The 23,045-nt window shown below is 35.5% G+C and overlaps 1 protein-coding gene across 10 annotated transcripts in view; it reads right to left on the reverse strand.

Annotated features, from left to right (window-relative positions):
* Window positions 1–452: 452 nt before the first annotated feature.
* Window positions 453–23,045, reverse strand: part of LOC136805767 (kinase D-interacting substrate of 220 kDa B-like) — a 30,450-nt gene continuing 7,857 nt past the window's right edge. The window contains exons 2-18 of one of the 10 annotated variants that reach the window (XM_067062323.1): window positions 20,101–20,333; window positions 13,935–14,045; window positions 12,855–12,953; window positions 12,487–12,585; window positions 11,706–11,804; window positions 11,377–11,475; window positions 11,034–11,132; window positions 9,399–9,497; window positions 8,406–8,603; window positions 6,835–7,032; window positions 6,442–6,619; window positions 5,264–5,431; window positions 2,960–4,905; window positions 2,610–2,678; window positions 2,212–2,408; window positions 1,742–1,860; window positions 453–1,635 (exon numbers count right to left, since the gene is read on the reverse strand). In XM_067062323.1, the coding sequence (XP_066918424.1) occupies window positions 698–1,635; window positions 1,742–1,860; window positions 2,212–2,408; window positions 2,610–2,678; window positions 2,960–4,905; window positions 5,264–5,431; window positions 6,442–6,619; window positions 6,835–7,032; window positions 8,406–8,603; window positions 9,399–9,497; window positions 11,034–11,132; window positions 11,377–11,475; window positions 11,706–11,804; window positions 12,487–12,585; window positions 12,855–12,953; window positions 13,935–14,045; window positions 20,101–20,112 (4,728 nt within the window). In that variant the 5' untranslated portion in view covers window positions 20,113–20,333 and the 3' untranslated portion in view covers window positions 453–697. Of the gene's footprint in view, window positions 1,636–1,741; window positions 1,861–2,211; window positions 2,409–2,609; window positions 2,679–2,959; window positions 4,906–5,263; window positions 5,432–6,441; window positions 6,620–6,834; window positions 7,033–8,405; window positions 8,604–9,398; window positions 9,498–9,808; window positions 9,927–11,033; window positions 11,133–11,376; window positions 11,476–11,705; window positions 11,805–12,486; window positions 12,586–12,854; window positions 12,954–13,934; window positions 14,046–14,224; window positions 14,321–15,162; window positions 15,429–16,134; window positions 16,319–17,468; window positions 17,593–17,952; window positions 18,029–18,593; window positions 18,679–18,995; window positions 19,167–20,100; window positions 20,404–23,045 lie in introns of those variants that run through there. The other 9 variants (XM_067062317.1, XM_067062318.1, XM_067062325.1 and 6 more) reach the window with 9 other exon arrangements.

The raw sequence follows: 23,045 nt of genomic DNA on the forward strand, positions 1-23,045 counted from the left end.
GAAAAACATGTCCCCAGGCCCCAAAAACCAAAATTTTTGAAAAATGAAAAAATCACCCCCAGATATTCACCCAAGGAACAAGTGTGCCAAATTTCAGCCAAATCCGACCTTTTTTGAAGTGTCCAGGCTGCCCCAAAGTTTTAGCCTCGTTTTGGCGAAAAACTCGTCCCCAGGCCCCAAAAATCAAAATTTTCAAAAAATGAAAAAAACACCCCCAGATATTCACCCAAGGAACAAGTGTGCCAAATTTCAGCCAAATCCGACCTTTTTTGAAGTGTCCAGCCTGCCCTAAAGTTTTCGGACGGACATACATACATACATACAGACATTCTCAGATTATAGCTCAACTGAAGTTGAGAACACAATGGAAAAACACGCAATCTAGTGCCATAAAGAAATATGGCAGATGGAGGGTTATCAATCATATCATATCTGTGAGCAATAAAAAACAATTCAAATAGTGTAATAATATATTTATATAAAAAATATAGGTCCTCCGTACATTTATAACTTGAAAACTAAAAAAACCAAAGGGCACAGATTCCATCATCGTTAAAAAAAGAAATTTATAAATATTTAAACATAAAAAATGAAGGAAAAGGGGGGAAACTTTTGGAAAAATATGTACACAAGTTCAACTATGTGCAATCGAGCAAGGTAATAAAAGAATTGGTAACTAAAAATAAACTAAAAACTATTAGCTGTCGACTACATTATTATTTTCAACTAAATATTGCCTATCAGAGTCCGTAGATGTGGTATAGTTCGACATTCCTCGTAATCGGGCGGAATTTTGGAAAGCGTTTTTGCGGTCGAGGGAGGTGGGCGGTGAAGAGGAGAGAAGGGCGTCATGTTCACTGTCGTGGTTCTCGAGATCGATGTAGTCTTCATGCGATTCATTCAACATGGAGGCTGGTGGTAAAGGTACCTCTGAAAGCGATGGAGGGCGTGTCTCTTTACGAAGACCTGACGTCAAATGACGCTTTTGATGTGTAGAGGTAAAACTTGTTTCCACAATTTCATTGCCTCGTTCTGAACATGACTCGTCTCCATCTGATAGTTGCCATGGTTTGATTTGATGTAACGATTCTTCTTGTTTTTCGAATGACGTTTGGATGAACTCCTGTGATGAAGTGGAACTGATTGTATCGTTTGTTTTATTGAAAGATCTTTCGTTCTTTCCTATCCAAGTATCGCTTGGTTTTGTTCCTCGCTCTAGAGAATCAACTCCTTGATCGAGACCTGCTATTGGTGGTACACGGTTACGCTGTGGTTGTTGATGGTATTGTTTAGGTCGCGTCACCTGTCGATTGTTTGATCCCACTCGTTGCACGTAGCGACTTGAAGACGGTTCGTTATCAGAGAATGAACTCAATTGTTGGGAGCGATTATCAGCATCCGTACTGGCAAAACTCGAATCTGCCGATCGTTGCAATGTTGGGTTAGGTGAAGGTCCTTTCAATGGAGAGCTTCCCTCACTTTCCAGTGAACGAGCTTTACTTTTACCTCCTTTGCGTTGTTTTCCGCTTCGCGTGCGACTTTGGAGAGGTGAATTGCGCGGAGAGTGACTGGTGTAAGGTTGGTTAGACGAGGAATCCGGTGTCTCGTTCAACGCAGGCAATCGACTCGTCCCTTCTAAGGTAGAAGAGAATCACTTTTAGTAATTGTAGGATGATATTTGAAAGTAGTTGACATATGCTAATATATAACCTGGTAAAAGGTTCAAGGGAGGAGAACTTACTTTGCGTTGGGTTGTAACTACTGACAGATGATTGTTTCGGTGAACCGGGGATCGATTCTGATTGGCTCCCGTCACCATTTGCACTTCGTGATGAAGGGCGGTAATATGATTTCTCACTCCTGTTAAGTAAAAAGATATTTATAGAAATTTCTTTGAACCTGTCATGTTTTCAAACATTTGTTTGGATTTTTCAGAATTTTTTAAAGTACAAAGATAAAGAAAATCAAAGTCGATTATATACAGCCGTAATAATTTTCATTAATTTGCCTCAATTTTTGATTGAAGTAAGGCATGCATATATTTGAGATAAGTTTTGCATTTTCATTCAAAAACCATTTTATCACCTGACAACAGAGTGATTGGTGTCTAAGAATCCTTCAATCGTTACTATAGTTACTACTATATACTGAGCAATCGCCAAATTTAATTGGACTAACAAAAAGGTATAACTACATGACAACTTCACCTACCTTGAACTGTTGTCTTTGAATCTGGACGAGTTGATCCACGCTTTGAAAAGTTGCCAATCACCGAATTTCATTTGCATCGCTTCACGAAGTTCATTCATATCACAAGAGATCAACACACGACCATTGATGTTGTTTTCCAAGATACGATCGCGATAAGATGGCACCAAACTCGTCTCAATACCTTCGATCTCTGCCAGCTAGAAATTAGAGAAAATGTAAAACGAATTTGAATTGGCAGCGTTGAGAATACTGATCACATCAAAGTCGTAGTCAAGATATGGAACAAAGATTTACAGCCAAGCCCTGGGAATACAGAGACATGTTAGCCCTGGGAACACAAAGTCCTTGGCAGAGAATTTGAGGTTGCGTGCAATGGGGACAAAACAAATAAAAGTTACCTGTGAAACGACGTCTTCTGGTGTCATTTTGGATAAATATTGTTCGTCGATGCCACCTCGCCAAATAAACTGAAATGTAACAGACCAAGATATTAGAATGGCATTGTAAAAGGAAAAATGGGAAATACCTCCTAGGCACTGATCGATTGCTATTACATTGTATCTATTTAGTTCTTTAAAAGTTTTGGACCACTGAATGAAAAAGTAGGTACTAAGCTTAGCCACTTCGACAAAAAGATAATCATGCCAAAAAACGAAACATGTCAAAGAGAAGTGCGAATCATTAGTGCAGAGTCTGCAACAATTTGAAGGTAGAATGAGACGAGAAGAGGGATGAATGTAATGGTTACCTTGCTAGAGTCACTTGGTGAAATGGGGAAGTTTGATCTACTGGAGAACTGGTGTGCGATGGAGGGGTTTTTAGAGATTGTTCCACTCTTCAATGCTACCATGTAATCAATCATCAAACTACGGATGGTTGGGTCCAAGTAAAACAGGAAGGGTGTAAACATTCGAACGTCCGCCACATTAATCACCGGTTTATGTGATGCTAAAAACGTATCAAAATAATTGGCAGCATTGCCAGTATTCTCTTCGTGATCGCCTACCATGGGCATCGCGTATCCGAGCAAGTTGTAAAGCCTGCGGATACTCATTTTATCGGGAAGAGCCAACGAAACATCCATACATAGTAAGATGAACCAACTGGCTTTATGAGGCCACACGTCGCACATATTGACCCAGATACCGAGTCGTGGTAATTGGAAATGTATATCGGAGCTTTTCAAGATACGTGCTTTAAGCGAGATAACGTTCATGACACGTTTGATATCGTTTAAATTTCCATTCATATTTGTTCGAATCATGTTTGAAATATCCTCAGAGATGGACTCATTATTGTTGGTGCAACCATCATTTCCACTTTGTTCCAGAGGGAACTTCACTGATCGTAATTTCGGTACCGTACCGTTCCCATTAGGCACATGACCGTTTCCTCCATTTGCGATGACGTCATGTTTCTGTTGATCACGTGGTAAAGACACGCGAGAGATGACGTCACCGTTAATGTCTGCATTATCATCCCATTCAAGTTCACTTTCTTCATTATCTGAGATTTGTTGATCTTCCAAAATATTTCGTAGTTCTAAAGGTACTAAACCATCCACTTTCGTTTTTGACGGTTCTGATATATAAAAAGGTAAGTCTACTAAATTTCTTAAATAATCGTATGCGTTCACAGGTCCATGCACAATAGTTAATGATTGGTCCATAGCTTTAATTAGAAGTCTTGGGTCAACTGAAAGTACGAAAATAAACGGATGGCCAGGAGCACTTATCATAAATTTGAGAGAGTCGATGAGTCCCAGTACTTTTTGTTGCTCCAGAGATTCCAGTAAATCAATATGAACAATGATACGTGTTTGGCGTTGTGCAAAGCCATCAAGACATTCTAACATATCTACGCACAAATCTAATTCTTGTTTGACAACGGATAGAAAAGTTTCTTCTTGTATTCCTGCTTGTGTGGAAACAAAATTGACGCGTTTTTTCATGGGAAGTACTAAACAGTATATAATGATAAAGAAACGTAGTAGATTGGCTAACAAAAAGCCTCCAAGAACGCATAAACAAGCTATTTGGATGGCGATCGCTGCACTCGGTCCATTTAACTTCCAAGCACCGTATAATATTAATCCAACTAATAGACAAGCAAAGACCACTATTGAGATCAAGAAGGAGGGTACACAACAACAACTTTTCTTCCATTTTGTCCGAAAAATAGACTTGCCACCTGACGGTGTCCGGTATGGTCCGGATTGGAAAATACGGTACAGCCTCGGGATTACTATTCCTATATTTTGTTCAATAGAATCATTCAGTTCTCGTATGAAATTGACAAGTGACGTCATCGGGTTATCGCCCACCAAAACACTTCTCGTTAAATCAACAGTCATTAAATGAACGGGTAGAGCAGGTTTCACTTCTTGTATTGAGGGAGGGATGCAATAAATCAATTTCAAAAACCAAACGCAACGATAAATGAAGTTGGTCATGGCCTCACCAGCAGATCGTAAACCCCTACTATGGCTGATCAAGGTCACACGTGCGACCACGAAAAAGATGAGGAAAACGTTAACAAGGACGATGGCTGACGCGACACCGACTTCCCAGGAATCAGTGGCGATCCAGAAGACGACAGAGAGAATGACAGCAGCCAGGATACACATGAAAACGACAGGTGCTGTCACGCGGAATGGAATAATCGGCACCGATGATTTCGCCTCTTCTAATAATTCTGAAAAAGTAAAAAAGGAAAAACATAGAAGAGGTACAGAAAGTTCATTCTTATAAGAATGCAACAACATAAATGATTTTATATGTTTGTATGGTCGTTCTTTATACAATTTTAAAGTAATATTTCGACCGTAGTGAGGGAAAAAAACAGAAGAAGCGGTAGAATTATGTCAAACTGTTTAAGATTACAATGTTCAAATGAGGGGGAATCATCAGATATTATCAAACCATAAGAAAGACCAGTTCCTCTCAAATAATATACAGTTCCCATGATAACATCAACTTTGTTGAGCAGTGAGATAATAATCCACACAAAGTTCAATTTTAAACAAGACAAGTCCAATATGAAGAATACTAACCGACTAGTCGTTTTAGTTGTGTAGATTTGCCAGTACCCCATCTCGAGTACATTCCGAGGGTGAGAGGAGTAGAGAAAGAGGGTTCCATCAAATACTCGGAGATGGTAGCGAGTAAGAGCTCTTGTTGTGTGCAGTAGTCCATCTTGTCAAAGTCATGGTTCACTTGTTCTATGGGAGGAAAGAAAAAATAAATACAGTTCAGATCGACTCACAATCGCTACATTTAACAGTTTGGATTAGTGAAAATACTAAAATGAAAGTATTTCAGTTTGCACTCTTTCCTCTTACCTACAACCCTTCTTAAACCATTCAAACTACTCAGGAAAGATGCTTCTCGGGGTGTGTCCGGAAAATTTTGCAATTTGAACATAATAATGAAATCAAAACAACAAAAGCTTCATAAAACAAGTCATTATCAACAACTTTATTATTCCCATATTTTTCACTTGAAGTTTCTTCGACTTTTTTTCAGAATAAGTTTTGTTTCAAGAATTTGTCCACAACAGTCTTTCCACTTAATGAAATGTAACTATTCGTGCCATTCAGAAGTTTCTTCAGGAGGGCTTATTCATAACATGAAGGAAACTGAATATTAAATATCGGAAGGATATCCAGACCATTCATCTCTTATGAATGAAGATATTGTTGAAATTTTGATGACTAGTGAACCAATAGATTAAAAATATCTTTCGATGACCACTCAAAGAGAAGAATGTGTACTATATCATCATGTTCTGGTCATTAAGCGTAATGATTGATTTTTTCCCACATTTGCAACAAAAACACCAGATTGATAAACATTAGATTTTTTTACTTTAAAGAGTAATATTGCATAACCTCTGCATGAATTAACTGCAGGACAAGCAGAGAAACTTCACATTGTTTATGCAAATAAACAGCACTCACATTGTACCGTTTGAAAAATCTAATTTGGGCTGAAAATAATTCACGATACATCATATGAAAAATCTACCCCTTTAACTCTTTCAAAATACCTCCAAGCAGGTAAACAAAACAACGAAATTTCCTGTTTGACCCCGTAGAAAAAAAAAGTTTAGATTTCATGGAAATGAGGCGGTCGAGTTCATTGACTATTAATGAGAACTGTTCATTTTGATTGCGGGTTAGCCAATCAGTCTGCCAACAAAAACAGAAACAGGGGAGATAACAAAACCTACGTCCTTGAAAGAAGCCAGGTAAAATGGATGGTTTGTTTTGAAGGTCGATCGAATACGGTGTTTCGCCGGCTTTGTTTGGCTGGTGTAGAATCTTGGAATTCTTCTGGTCGTTTAGTAAGGCTTCGCAAAGACCAGCGAATCGATTGCGAATGGCAATGTGTAGAGGCGTATCTCCTTTCTGTTGTGATAAAAAAGAAGAATTTTTAAAAGGCTTGAGCAAATTTGCTTATGGAAGGAAACACAATGTTGTCATTGTCAGGCTGATTCGATTGACGTTATTGTGACAAAACTTCAAAAGTTCTTTGTGTTCAGTTGTGTTTTGTATTTGGAATTGATTAGAAGGAAAATAAAAGTTGGCATACAAGATGAACAGATTGGATATTAAAATGTTACCTTATCTGTGATGGCAGGGTTTGCACCTTTCTCAAGAAGCAGTTTGACGCATTGCGTGTGTTTACGTTTGGCGCCCCTCAACAAGGGCGTTTCTCCTTCCTTGTTCGTTACTTCTGTGTTTGCACCAGCCAATAAGAGCTCCCGAACTACTGCCACGTGACCTTTCTCAACGCCATGGAACAAAGCTGTTTTTCCATCCTATAATTTGAGCAAGAGCCTGGGTAATGAAAACAAGTGATACTTTTATGGACCTACCTGGTTATGCATTTAACACATATATAAATGATATCTACATGAGCGTGACCATTAAACAATCATTCAGAACACAAATAGTGACGATCTATTAAAATTAGTCGTTTGTTTCTTATAAAAAAACGTTTGGAAACCAAAATTTCATGCTCTTGAAATATTCTTTCATATTCAAGACTTCGAGAGCAAAAAAACATATCTCATCAAAAAATTCAGTAATTTTAAGAACATTGATGTATGCTTATTAATAGTGATTCTTATAGATAAACATGCGTTTTTTGAGCTGGAAAATTATTTTTTTTTACAAAAATCTGCTTGAGCCATCTTTTGCCTACTTTCATGCAAAAAGTCAGAAAAAACAATGATCCAATATTTCACAAAGTCCAAAAAACCCGTTTTTAGCCGTTGTTTAGCTGAAATTTACCCCAAAAAGTTTTTTTCCAAAAATCAAGCTCCGTCACATTCGAGGGTTTATAGTTATGCATCTTTGTGCAAAAAAATCATAAAGAATAAAAGAGCCAATCTCGAGAAAAGCTAATACCTAAGTAATTGATAATGTGCTTATAAAAAAATATCAAATTTGGCCAGTTTTTCTATAAAAACACGCCCAGCAACCAAAATTTCATGTCTAAACACACATATTGTTTAAAAGTAAACCCTCGTGAGCAAAAAAAACATCTATCTCATAAAAAATTGAGTAATTTGGCTAAGAACATTGATGTATGCTTATTAATAGTGATTCTATAGATAAACATGCGTTTTTTGAGCCAACAAAATGTTTTCGCAAAAATCTGCTTAAGCCATCTTTTAACCTACTTTCCTGCAAAAAAATCAGAAAAAATTAACGATCTAATTTTTCACTAAGTCCAAAAAAACCGTTTTTTAGCCGTTTTTTGGCCCAAATTTGCCCGAAATTTTTTTTTTTGAAAATCGGGCTCCGTCACATTTGAGGGTTTATAGTTATGCATCTTTGTGCAAAGAATCAGAAAAAACTAATGAGCCAATCATGAGGAAAGCTAATAACGAACGAACAGACGAACGAACGGACAAAGGTTAATTTATAGGACCTCCACCGGGGTAGGTCCAAAAAGGAGGAAGGCGGATCGCTTCTCAACCCGGCTTCTCAATCAAAAACCGCAAAATTATTTTTATCATAAACATACTGATCTAATTCATAATCAGGAATCAACTTAATGGGACTTTTTTGCCCACTGCTTTGCTGACTTGAATAGAAAAATAGCTCCACGACATAGCAATATGTATGATAAGTGTTCTTATTTATGAAAGGAAGAAAATCATTGAAGGTGGATTGTTTAACTTACGGAGTCAGTGATCTCTATCTCAGCATAGGCGTTGACTAATGTGCGAACGACACTTGCATGTCCTTCCTTTGAAGCAATGATCAAGGGAGAATCACCGCGATTGTCAGGGATATTCAGGAAAGCTCCTTTACCGATCAGCTTCCCAACTAGTTCTTCGTAACCTTCTTTGGCTGCCCATCCTAAGGCCGACAGACCTTGCTATGGAAGAGACAAGATGGCAAATATCGAGATATGTTTGGGTCTGGTGTATGCCAACGAAGGAGAATTTAAATTACCGATTTTTATAAAGAGGTTTGCATCAGCTGGAAAGATGGGTTCTTTTCTCATTACTCGGACTATTTAGATCATGCTAAAAACTGAAGAATGTAAAGAGGAAACGATTCGGTTCGAAAAATAAATACAAAGAAATGTATGAACATAAAGTGCTAAATAGATTATCATTCATAGAGAACAGACTATCAAACAGTCAAACGACGATAGCTTAAACCGCTGAGATTAAACGAAGGATCAGACGTGCTTTTCAAGACAAACAAGCCGCGTATTACACACTATTTTTTATAAGAAAACACTTTATAAGAATGCCCGTGATGAAAATGGCCAAAAAAATTAAGAATATGCTAAGAATATCACCATCATGGAATTTTGATACTCAAGCTAAGAATTCCATTTTTAGAGCATTTTCAATTATAAATTGTCAATTACCCTCAAGTAAGGCTCACCCCTTTCACAAAAATACCATTTTAGGCTTGAGACGTATGTACTAAATCTAGTCTGAAATAGTCTGAATCCTAACCTAAGAATGCTGTAAGAATATCCATGATGAAATGGATTTCCACCATTCTTATAAAAAAAGCGTGTATTATTAAATTAAGCGTATACTTGGAATTTATGTCTGTCAAGGCATGGGTAAGATTAATTACGATGAATTTCTTGCCACCGGTTTAATAGAAGACTAAAACTATCCAGACACTCTAAAAAACCAAGGAAACTCACGTGATCGACAGCATTTACATTGGTGCTTTCGTCCAACAATAAAGTCAACACATCTCCATAACCTCCTTTAGCCGCCATTATGATCGGTGTCCAACCATGCTAAAAATAGAAAAAATACGAAAGATAGATTTCATATGGATCGATACTTGACCAAAAAAGAATATCAATTTAAAATCAATTAATAAAATACATCTTCTTGGATACTGTGCATTTTAAGTGTGTATCTCAAAATCTAAAACATTAGTTTTTATTGGCACCATCCCAAATTTGAGCTATCACAACTATAGGGCTCTTTTGAGCTGTCAAGCACAACTTATAGGACTCAGAAGAAGCCTGAAGAGGAGCTTCCAAACAAAAAATCATGTCAAACACAATCAAACTTTTTCACTCCTTCGTTCTCTCCACTTTACCTGTTTATAAAAAGTGAGGTCGTCTGCATTGATCAAACATTCTTCCATTTTCCCTCAGTCTTTTTGTTTTTTGTCTTATCAGTTCATTATCACTGATCAAGAAATTTATCAGTTTGCTAACCAAATTAACAAATCAAGAAACTTATCTGAAAAATTGCAGAAACAACAAAATCCAAAGTCTTCCCAGCTAAATCCTTGTCAAGTACTGAAGTAATATTTCCCAATTTCAAGGGTCAAATTGATAAAATGACAGACCGCCAATGAGATGTCACGACCTTCACCTCGTCAATTCACACCATTAAAACTTTTCTGCCAAATTAAAAAGCCTAATTAGAATGCATTGGAATATTAACTCCCCCTCATTCTCTCCTTTCTGTTAATGAACATTCTTAATCAGTTTAAAGAGATGTGTATCATAGAAAAGTCCTTTAATCTGATGTGTAGAAATAGCATAGAAATAGCATAGAAATGGCACACAATACAGGACAACTAAATCACACAATTGAAATCTCTGTTAAATTTTACTTTGACTAAAACTTTCAAAAAACCCAATGACGAATTTCACGAAATTACATTCCAAGATCAGAGAAAAATCTATACAGGACCAATAGAGTTAAGTTAAATCCATCAACCAATAACAATGATTAGACAACAAAGAAGAATAGATCCAGCCTGAAAAAGTTCCAGACTGAAATCTAAAAGCCTTATATATCTACCCATCGATTGATCATAATGTTTGTCCAAGTCTAGCATGAGAGAAGATATCAATCAATGCCATCCACAGGCCATTGCATTATTTCTCTACTCTGAGAATATCACGTCAATACAATCAGAAGAAAGAAACTTTAATTAGATCACTAGATTTTAATACAGTCTTATACAAAAGCCACTCAAGAAAAAAAAGGTGAAATATTTTACAACTTTAGACGCATCAAAAAACTTGCTGATGAAGATATCAAAAGAAAGTGCGATATTAATGCATACTTTTTCAATTAATCATTTCAAATATAGAAATGTCCTGATGCAGTATATCAATCATCCGAAAAATTGTCTCAAAATGGAAGAGTGACTAGCATTCAAATATTCTCTTAATTCTCAAAATCTCAAACCTACACAATTCTATACGAGAGTATACGATGTCCGTGATCAAATCTGTATTTAAATGTAATAAATTGCCAGCTTTCCTAGAGAAAACAAACCCCTTTTTGGGAGAAATCGATCTTACCGTGCCCACTGCATTGCAATTAGCACCAGCATTTAAAAGCATTTTGATGACTTCATAATGACCTTTGCGACACGCCCATATTAATGCCGTTGTACCATACTAAATTGTGAGAGAAAGAGGGAATCGTTAATTACATGGATTATACGCCTATGTATAATCACTCTGCTCTCACTATAAGTAATAGTTATCGCATGGTACAGAGTATAGTAAAGAAAAATTTGAAAACTTGATTTCTAACTAATGACAATATCTTGACCTGTCATCTTACAAATAAAGATTTGTATTCTTTTTAATTGGCAATCATAGTCTATAGTGAGAAATAGTAAGAAATGGATGTAGGTACCTTATCAGCTACTTCTGCTTTTGCACCTCTATTGATGAGTTTAGAAACAACGCCAGTATGACCACGCCCTGACGCCCAAATCAATGCTGTCATATTATGCTAAGGGAGAGCGAACGAATTGCGTCATAAGAGATTAAGAGTAATTAGGTATCGATAACGATTAATTGGCGTCATGCACAGTCGAGCATGTTAATTTTTATTCATCTTTTAATATTTTCTCAATAGATTAATTAGTACTTTACAAATAAAGGGTATCGCTTTAATTTCAAAAATAAATAATAAAAACACTCATTGGATTGAACGTGGTATAGAAAATTAGATGAGCCTACCTGCCCTCTAGCTTCAGGGTTGGCACCGTAATTAAGGAGCTCATGAACAACATCAGTGTGACCTTTATACGCTGCCCACACCAAAGGTGTCCAACCACCCTGTCAAGACAAAAGGAATTTCATTTAATCAATTACCATTAAAAGAATACGCGCAATTTACTATCAAAGATCAGGTCACTGCCGTAGTAGAAAAGTAGTTATAGCGAAATTAAAAAGGCTTTAGAGTTTAGACATATCAATTTTGAGATTGATCGTTATTATCAGTGATACATTTCAACTTTTCCCTTGACATATTTTAATTGAGATTAACAGAATTATGGAGACAGCTCATGGAATAGGTCACGCTGGCTGCGAAAATATTTGATGAGCTTAAACTGGCTCAAATGAAGTTACACGATGGTTTGGGTTTTTGTGGCTTATAAGACGATTAGCCATTCTGTTGACCACGCTGTGCAAGTTACTGTTTCATAAACAGATAATGGAAAAGAGAGGTATCATTTACACTATCTCGCATGCATGGCATAACATAACTCCCCTTCTCTCTTTCTCTCACTCTCTTATCAAACGTAATCAGTCGAGCGCATGGTTGAGACGAAACAAGATTAACGTAAATAAAGGATGAGAGTTCATCATATCAACACTAGAATTTACATCAAAAATGATGAAGTATGATACAAATAAAACATAATAGTTAGCAGGCAATATAGGGGGTACGAAAAGATCCAGGAAACAATCTTTATGAAACATAGCAATAGTTATCCCTTGGAAATGCAACACTTACCATATCAGGGATGTTATATTTAGCAGCATTCTCCAACAAAACACCGACAACATCCACGTGGCCTTCTTTTGATGCCGCTATCAGTGGTGTCCAACCGTCCTGTAAAATGCCATTTTGAAATTATTAAAAACCTCCGTTCAATGATAATTGATATTATGAATTTATATTACTTAAACTTTTCTTTTGCGATGAGAAAACTTGGGCGAGACAGTAGGACCAGAAATCAGAATCTTAAATATTTTTTCACCTTAATACCGATCTCAGATTCATGTAAGAGTTCTCGTATTTTGCATGGAAAAACGTATGCACGGAATAGAAAGGGTACCAAGTGGATATAAAGTGACATTATATCATAAGAGATATGTTACTTGGTCTTTGGCGTTAGCATCGACATTTCGATTGAGAAGTTCCGCAACAATTTCCAGGTGGCCTTTCTCTGCTGCAAATATCAGTGGTGTTTGTCCATGCTAAGATGGGAAAGAATAAACTCACTTGTTACAACAAAGCTAAAACAATTGTTCTTTTTTCGGTGGACTTAACATTCCAATATGGTAAAAACTTGGAAGAAAATATTGTAAAAAATACCAAAAAACTGTTTAGACAACTTCATCTTGAACATTTTTGAAATAAAAATGCAAATGTTTACAGCCTTGTCTCGCTGATTCAATGGAAACAGTGGAACAAAATTACACATGGGGAATTTGAACGACACAAATGGTGGATTGTGATTGTTATATTATTTTTTAAGAATTTAGAGTGGGAAGTAAATTGCTGAGATATTTTCGGGCTCTTCAAACCCTTCCCAATTCCAATGTATTATTGAAGGATGAAAATACGAAATTTGTAATTGTTTTTTATTCATAGCTCATTCTTAGTTATTTAACACACGAAAATATTTTTAATGAAGTTTTCTAGGAAAACATGAATTGAAAAATCAATAATACAATTCTGAAGTTTCAAAAAACATTGGGATTAATCAATTTTTTATTCTCGCTGTACACATGAATAAAACAACCGTATGTCAAAAATAGACAGAGACAGACCTATTAACGATATTACGAAAAAAACCTTCTTGAAATTGCAAGATATTTTAAGGAGGCCCATCTTTTTTCTTTTTCTATCCCATAATCCTATCGTTATATGTCTGAGCTTAAAATATTTGAAGGGAAAATCGAAAACAAAAATATTTCTCATCCAGCTTTATGGGAGTTTGACAAAATTCCTTGTTTTCTACTGATATAAGTACCAACCACGATACTCATCTGCAGATAGTTGAAAAGAGGAAAATATTTGTTAAGATTTGACAAGATTTGTCATAACAACAACCAAACTTCGTAAACAAAACACTTATACACTAGCCTTTGTACACGCTCCATGCGTGAAGACACCACCCATAAAGATAACAAAGGGTTGACAAAAAGTAAAGAAAGAATATAAGTTGTACTTACCGAATCAGCTTCTTCGAGGTTGACACCTTCTTCGATACAATCGATGACACCGTCTAAATTATTGTTTTCGATCGATTGGAACAACTGTATCCGAACATCCTCCTCCATTCTCTACAAACAAAACGAAAACGGGAACACACTTCGTTAGAAAACGTACGTTTCAAACACGTCATATAGATGTACATCAGGCGGCTTACTGCAGAAAAAATATGTTAGAGAGCTGATATATTCAACCCTGGTATCACTTGGTATCATTGGTAGGCCTTGAAAAGAAAAAAAAATGCTCAAACCATCTCAATGAGTCTTTCTCTTCGTAAATTTGTCATGATGTTTCTGTTTGAAACTCAGACCATATTTAAGCGAGCTCTTATCTCCTTGTTGATGCTGATGATGTAAAAAAGTCGATTAATCGCAGCCTCTTGATTACAGTTTAAAAGATGTGACAGTATGAGTATACAATCTGAGAAATGTAACTATTAATAAGCCTATAAAGCCCCCTGCAAGAAAGCAGAAAAATCCTTTACATTGTCACAGGCAGAATGATTCAGAGGTATGCAGATAAACAGTGGCATTCAATAGAGAAGCATGTGCAAAATAATTGCTACTTTTTAAAAGGGATCTATGCTATTTGAATTTCTTGGCAATGATCCATTGATAACAATGAAGTCTCGTGGTTACACCAAGAAGAGCAAATCAGAGCAGATCACAACAGAGAAAAAGCAGAGCTTTCCCGGAGAAAGATCTTGCATAAAAAAAACGCCTTTCAAAACCACAAAGATTCATCGGCTGATAAAACAGACAGTTCTTGCCACATACTATAAAAGGAGGAAAAATCTCTAAAAAGTCTGTTTGTTGATCAATTAACACTACCTGCCAAAATGACTGGAATCAATCTCGCACTGTTCACTTTGCTACGAAGACAAGGAAACAGAATATAAAAAAAAAGGTTCAGGTAGAACTTAAAGTAGACGAACGGTTCCTCTGTAAGTTCGAATTTGTCAACCCAGAGAGACGATGCAAAATGATTCCATTCCACTCTTAAGTAGTGCATGATTAGGAAAACCTGTGTAGAGTGTAAACGGGGGTCAAACCAATATCTAGGTATCATTTTAATAATCTTAATCGAATACATTAATAGAGTTTTTTATGCAATACTGTGTCAATGATTTAAAGAAAGCGCTAAAGGATTAAAGAAAGTTATCTGACAGCAAAAATATAAAATACTAACATTAAAGCTGACAGCCATATCTGATACCAAATTATCGACAATAATATCTGCTCAATCATTCAAAAGCCCTCGTACACTATCACACCATAACAATTTTCTAATTGAGGTGCAAATGAAGGAAAATAATATAAACAGCGCATTTTGAACGCACTTATTGGCACTTGACAAAGTCAACAAACGTTAATCTAGGGTGTGAAATTTCAAACTTCGCCCATTCTACTTTGCAAGCAGCTCTCACTGACAAAATGTCGCAATGCACCTTCATCAAGAAATCTGTGTTTTGAGAAAAAAATAAAACTCTAGACGTAAAACAACGTTAAATCTCATAAAACATACACTTTTTAAGGGCTGTTGGTTTGGGGAAAGACGTTATTTGATGGTTTATCATATCATGTCATGAAGAATAAAAGAATGAAAGAGAAAGAAGACTTTTGTTGTGTGTCATATCTTACTTCATCAAAAGCCCAATGTCGCCAACATCTCATCCATAACCCCTTTTATCAAGTAATGGAAATTCACTGAAAAACAAGTTTTTTAGTCCCTTAATATGACAATGGGATTGTCTTGCCTGTAGACCAATCATATTATGGACAAAAAAATAAAGAAGTTTTCGTTCTTAGAAAAATAGAGGAATTGAAGTAAGGGAGGGAATTATATTTGTTATAAAATGTCTGTTTCTTCCATTGTAAGCAATGATGATAGGGCTTCATGATAACGAAGAGAGAGATTTTTATCAAGAGATGAGCATATTAACACTTGTAACAGGACGAGTGGAGAAAGATAGTATGAAAGATTTCTTATCCTTCTATCAAAATGGAAACCGATAAAACGGTTAGTTTAGGGAAGAATTACAACACTCCCAGCATGTTTAGACACAACTTTTTACCATGAAACCAAGTATACTGAACGCTCAGGCTAAACTGTTCTACTCTAAAATAAAAATATAACACTAATGTAAAATGAATGTATTACATTTTCAACGACATCGTCATACAAATAGACATGCTCTTCATCAATACAAGGTGAATATCTTCTCTTCAATGGCGTGCCACATCCACCAAAATACATCTTAAAGTCCATTTTTCCACCCACTCTCAATATATGCAGACGAATTCAATCAAAAGCCCCCATCTATGATCAAGAAAAGTTGAAGGTCCATTTCGAGGAAGTTTTCCAAATACAATTTGATGAAAAAAAATATCTCAAGTCTTTTTCCGACATGTTGGTATTGTGTTTTGAAGATTTTTCACGAATCTCCATCCAGAGAGAGAATTGGAAAGTGTGAAACTGTGATTCACACATCGGTTGAAAAGTAACAAAACATTCTACAAAAAAACCCTGTTGAAAAAATGAACAAAAATTCTTCTACATCTCCCTGAATCGAAAAGCAAAAGAAAAAAAAAGAATCAAACACGTTGAAACAAATCCTACTCCATTGGGCATCTGGCAAAGTTGATCCAAACAAAAGAATCTCTACAAGGAGAAATGTTTGAAAAAAAAAGAAAAAGAAAACAAAACAGAGGAAAACAACTGAGGCAAAATAAACTAAGTTACTTTCCAAATAATAAGAATATTTTATTTCTCAGCTTGATCTTCGATTATAAACCCTCTCTTTCTATGATTGAACCCTGTTTAGTCTACTAAATATGGCCCCTCAGCGGTTTGCGTGAATGCGTGAATGGGCATTTTCGGTTGCGTGAATGCGTGAAAATTGAAAAAAAGAATGCGTGAATTGAAAAAACTTGCGTGAACGTGAAAATCCACTTTTTGACTGCGGGAATGCGTGAATCTGGGCTATTTTGTGCGTGAATACGTGAATTTTCCCTTTTTTCCACTGATTGTGTGCAGTGTTCCCGATTTTTCAATGTTTCCCCGATTTTTCCCGAAAATTTTCCGATTTTCTGAAAAATTGGGTTATTGTGTGAAACTCGAGGAAAATTTGCGTGAATGCGTGAATTTCGAAAAGAAATTTCGTGATTGCGTGAATTGAGGGTCCTCTAGGGGGGCCTCTAATATCTTTCTAACTTAGCAGACGTAAACCTCACTACCTCCTGCAACCTATAGTCCCTTCACAAAGCTCAGTACTATTTTACAGACATCAGGACAACTAAGTTAAGCAAACCCATATTTTTTACCGAGGTGACGAATTGATAAATTTTTTCCTGATTTTGGGAGCAAATTTGGTTATAATTTGTATTGAACCGACTTAATTGATAATAATGACCTGCCATATGACAAATCATTTCTGATCTAAAGCTTAGGAGCATTTTTTCCTTTGCCAACCAGAACTGAGAAATAACACTTACACATTTTGAATAGTTGATTTTATAATATAACAAATTAAAATCCAAAGGATTATTTCGATTTGCCATATCATTATTGAACTGTCGCATAATTCTCCTTTCAGTCAGTGAAAAATATTTCAAGACGATCACTCAACTAAAGTATTTTGTCAGTCAGTCAGTCAGTAAGTAGAAAAATATTTTTACTCTTCAATTAGACAGTAATTATAAGTATGAATGATTGGGTAAGTTCTCACAGGAATACCAATCAAGGAAAGAATATAAAAGGAGGGGCTGGGTGACATGCGAATTTTGAAAACAAAGCCTAATATATTGCCAATGATACATACAACTTTCAATACTCTAAGGATTAAACTGTTAATATTTTAGCGACTTCGAAAAAATTCCAAAAATCAGACACCGAAATTAAAATCTACAGTCGAAAAGAGTTGTTTTAAACTACGGCAAAAAAGCATCATATAATAATAGTTTGAAAACATATTCTTACCTCTTCAAATATGGTATGAAGTTTGAAAGATATATTCTCTCGTTAGTTTGAGAGATGAAAAAGTGTATTAATAAAAAGAAGAGTGTATGATAAATCCTTTAAAATAACATCAACTATTGAAGTATTGAATTGAATGACAACTGAGATAGAACTCTGTCATCCAACTGATTCGACCATTCAACCCGATAAAACAAATGCACGCAAAACAGCAGTGTTTATTCCGAGTATTTTACAGACTGCCATCCCAACTGATTATGATACGTTTTTTACAGTGATCTGGACCGAAATGAGTGAAAGTTTTACTAGATCTTACTTTTTGGGTAAATTTGCGAAAGAAAAATAGAGAAAAAAGACACAAAATTTGATTAACATTTTCGGATATTCACATTTTAAAAACCTCTTGCTGTTAAACACAACACAAGAATAAACAAATAAGTGAATTTCAGCTTTAAAAAGGTTAATCATAGGTAAAGACTGAGAAAAATGAAGAATTTTGTTGCTCATTTAACGAGTCGTGGAAGAAAAATTACAGGCTTATTCAATTAAGTAAAATAGTTAAACAATAAAAAATAAGACATTTTTTGTTAATAAAAGCCAAGTAAAAGACACAAAACGATGAAAATATTCTTGGGAAAACTCACCGTAGAACTGTTACCTAGTCCATATTCACGTAAATAGTTTAGCTAATAACCAAAAAAAGAAATATAATGCATGATTTGATTGGAGAGTAATCGAAAATGTTTTATTGATGTGAGTCTAAGAAAGTGAAGAAATCGTTGTGACATTTCCCGGCCTGTTTTTCTCATATCTGTCAAAACTGTGATTTGGTTGTTCAATAATGAATAGAAAAGACTGTCAGCAAGACGGAAAAAAACTATTGTCTAGTTGGCAAAATTTGTCCTGTGAAAACCATCCCTTTAAAGAAAACTAGAGGTAAATAGAGATTTATAAAAAGCTCCTTCTTCTTCGAAAAATATGTCAAAGCTGTTGAGATTAGAGTGGCCAATATCGAGTGCACTATTGAAGCAAAGGAAATACTATACCTTTCTCACTTTGAATGTTCCACAAAACAAAACGAAATTGTCTTTTTTGTTGATGACGCCTGTATGATAACCACCACAACATCGAAACAAATGATGGGTGGCAATGGGCGTGGAGGGCGGACTGCATTGTTGTAAGGGAGTTGTGCTCATAGTAGCTACTATTTTATAGTCATCTTATGTTTTCCAATATCTTTCGTATTTAATAGCACAAAGCAAAGACATCTTAAAGATTACCCAAAAACCGTTGTATCCAAAAAATCAAATCCAGTTTGTGTAAGCTACTGGAAACCACAAGATATTATAATTGCATATGTAACTTATTACAGCTTTTGGATACAATGACAAAATGTTGACACAAACTTCAAACTGTGAAACTTTTCTATCCTTGATATAAATATCTCAGGAGAAGAGGAAGAAAAAATGAAAGAAAAGGAAGTAATGAAAATGATATCCAATAAACGATCGCACCAGCGAAAAAGAAGAAATTGTCTTGCTTGCTTGCTTCATCGAACACCAATCAAATAGAAAAGAAAACTCAAGAACCAGATGTTTGGACATAAGATCTCCTAAATGGAAAAACTTTCTTTTTGTTCTTCAATAATTTCTTTTCGTCAAGCTTTTCTCTCTTTCTCTCACACACACACTCGTTCTTGAACCCTTGAGATTGAGAAATCTATCTTTTACGAAAAGAAGAAGATATTCTATGATAATCAGCTTGGAGTAGATTATGGTGTGACCTTTATTTTTTGAGAAAGAAACGATGATAAGAGTTATAGAAAAGTTGAAGATCAATTTGGTGGTGTGATGTACGCCAACATCTTCGACGAAAGTGTAGGAGGTGAAAAGTAACATTACAATTACTAAAGATCATTATTGATCCATCCATGATTTTATAATATCAACGAGACCTGTCAACCGTCGCCAGCACCCGATCACACCAAGGAATAGAAGAAAGATGCCCAATAATGAGAATGGCTTCATTTGAAGACAATAAATTCTATTCTGTTTCGGTGGTTATCAAATGAGAAATACAGAAAGAAGGCTCACGACTGCAAAGATTCACTTTTTCAGAAGAAATGTCAACAAAAAAGGATAGTAAACTTACAACACGACCCATATCTGCAGCAGTGATAACATCAACCGTTTGTTGTCTTCGAAAAAGACTCAATTTTCGAGTCGCTTTCCCATGTCGGCCACCACTCTTGTTGTTGTCGAGGGAGATGTCATCGAAGCTGGTAAAACGTCTTACAGGGAGACTTGATCTACGGCATCTTTCTGGAGGTTTTGATGCAAATGTATGTGATTCTTCTTGGAGGATGGGAGACGATGGTGGGTCATCTACAACATAAGACATGTTTACACATTATCAATCGAACGATCTTTCTAACAGACAAGTTGATTATACAATTCACACGCAATGCTGTTTGAAAAGAAAATCCTTTTCCTCGTTTTGATTGTTAAATAGAGAGCAATTTTATAAAAGGTAGTAAGTCGGATTAAGATATTAAATGTATTTGATAGATAAGTATATGGGATATACATATTCACTTGCAACGTCAGAGAGCGTTCTCATTGAAACAGGAACAGCAGGATGAAGGATTTAAATAATAAGAGGAAATTGTAATAATAAAACTTCCATTGTATCCCCTTCTTTTGCAAATTCCGCATCACTAACATAAATATTTCTCTCTTTAATTTGAGGTATTAAACGAAAAGGAAAATAATGAGGAAACGCTTTAAATGAGCAAGAATTTCGATTATTTCCTGAAAAAATGTGAAAAAATACTTTACAAGATGGATAACCTAAATCGGAGTTTAAATTATAGTACATAAAAATATTAATGACTGAGGTTGAATTCTTCAAGTAAAACGGGATCTAAAACTTTTCAAATTCTTAAAACATCAAGAAAAGTTCTGTCTTTCACAGACTTTCCTGCCAGTACCCCACCTCGCAATTTCTTATTCAAAATCGAAATGAGTGTGCATCAACACGTACATTATCAGTAGAGATGGACCTTAATGAGGCTTCGAGGACCGTTAGTTAAAATCAAAGATTGTGCCGTGAATTTGAAGTATCCATTTGGATTGGATTCCATTTACACAAGGAACAGCGAGCGAAGAGGAGCGTCATCTCGGACGACGCCGAAACAGCTACTTTTTTAGAAATTTAAACCAAAAATTAAACATCATTTTTGAAAAATCCTCTCTACACAAAACAATAAGGCTTTAGCCGTAACTTTTCAGTCATTGTCTTGCCACAATGACAAGTTGTTACACACAAAAGTTTCATGTAAGTTTCTTATTTAGCAGTCATGTTAAAATCATACCTATTAAAAGTTTTCACTAACTGTACTCTATTACTGTGGGATTATTTCCTACCACTTGAAACGTTTTTTCTAAACCACCAATCTTTACTCAAATATAATTGTTAGCCAAAAAGAATTACTACTAATCCAAAAGCTCTGCTTATTCTTACTTTGAGTTTTCACCTCAGATCTTACATCAATCTAACGTTTCTAAATCATACAATATCAAGAAATAAAGAAAAACCGTGTAGCAATTGAAAGTTACTTACAATAAAGAACTTTTTCGAATTTTCTTGAGAATTTATCTCTATTTATTTCACTGCAAATCATACAATATAACCTTCGTTTTGGCAATCATGAAATACTAGGAGTTTGAGATACTGTACCTAAACTTTTTATCAAATCAAGAAGGTGTAAGTGTTTGATCGTGAGTAAAAGTGGATTATATTCAGTCTTTCTTTTCCTGGAAACACACTTGAAAAACACCAGGGAAAATTTAGCTTTTCCTTTATAGGCTTTAGGACATAGCTAGATTACCTTTATCTTAGAAAGATTTTAATTTTAAGTATATATCATTTTGTATTCTTCTAATGTTTTCAAAGAATATTCAAAATATCAAACTTTTTGGATGAAAAAATGAATTTTACCCCAAAATTAGCCCAATTTCAGAAGAGAACTAGCTCAATTTTACCAAAAAAAGGGCATACACCAGCTGAAATACAACTTTTTTCACCTTAAATCATCTTCTTTCATCGCTAATCATCATTTAGTAAAGTTTTAGATGTTTTGAAACAGAGCCGGGGTCGGGTTTTTTGAGTGCAACCCGTCAAAAATACACAAAATCAGAGAAAAAATTTGCAAATGGTTTCTATTATCATTCGGCACAGCTGGGCACAGAAAAAACACCAGGCAAACAATTACGGTGTAAATAATCAAAGTATTAACTATAAATCAATACATAGTGTGGAAAGGGGTCTGATTCCTCCCTTATTGGCATCCCCCTAACCTTTAAAAATGCCTATCCCCCAAGGATTTTGGACAAAAATAGTTGACAAATATATGGTGAAATATCTTAGAGAGAAAGTGAAATAATAAACTTCTTTCTTCTTTTTGACTCTACTACTCTAACAGAAAACTTCCTTTCATGAAGACCAAATTTCATAACCTATGCTTGAAAATAATCTACAATATATATGTAAGCCCCCTTTTTCATGAAAATTATGTCAATATCTATAAACTATCAACTTTTAATCAATACTATCAATATTATTTAAAGACAGACGTCTCAGGTTCGCTGGCTAGCGATCTTGTCCTTTGGCAACCAAATCACGGTTTCAAAACACGTCGTAACCAGCAAAGACATATCTTAACCAGCTCTGTGAAGATCTAGGCTGCTTGAAAGAAGACCTCCCGACGCTCATGAGAAATCGAACACGGTGGAAAGATCAAGTCATCAGATGCCGAGCTTGCTCGACCCGGTGGCGGTGGTGGTGGTGATCAATAGCAATCTATCCTCGTTTTACATAAGACTCTACTTCCTGCACTAAGAATCTTACTTTATTGGAATTTTTCTGCTATTTTCTATGTTTTGAGATTGGAAATGTGACAGTACCTTAGCAATACAATGTGCAAAGCTGTTCAGTGCAATGCCAAAGTGCATTAGAAAATTGAAAAATGTTCCAGTTGATGAATTCAAAACTGCACTGGATACCAAGTCAGTGTACCCAGAGGGTACTAACCTGAT

Source organism: Clytia hemisphaerica, unplaced genomic scaffold (assembly GCF_902728285.1).
Source record: "Clytia hemisphaerica strain Z4C2 unplaced genomic scaffold, Clytia hemisphaerica genome assembly, whole genome shotgun sequence".
Lineage (NCBI taxonomy): Eukaryota > Metazoa > Cnidaria > Hydrozoa > Leptothecata > Clytiidae > Clytia > Clytia hemisphaerica.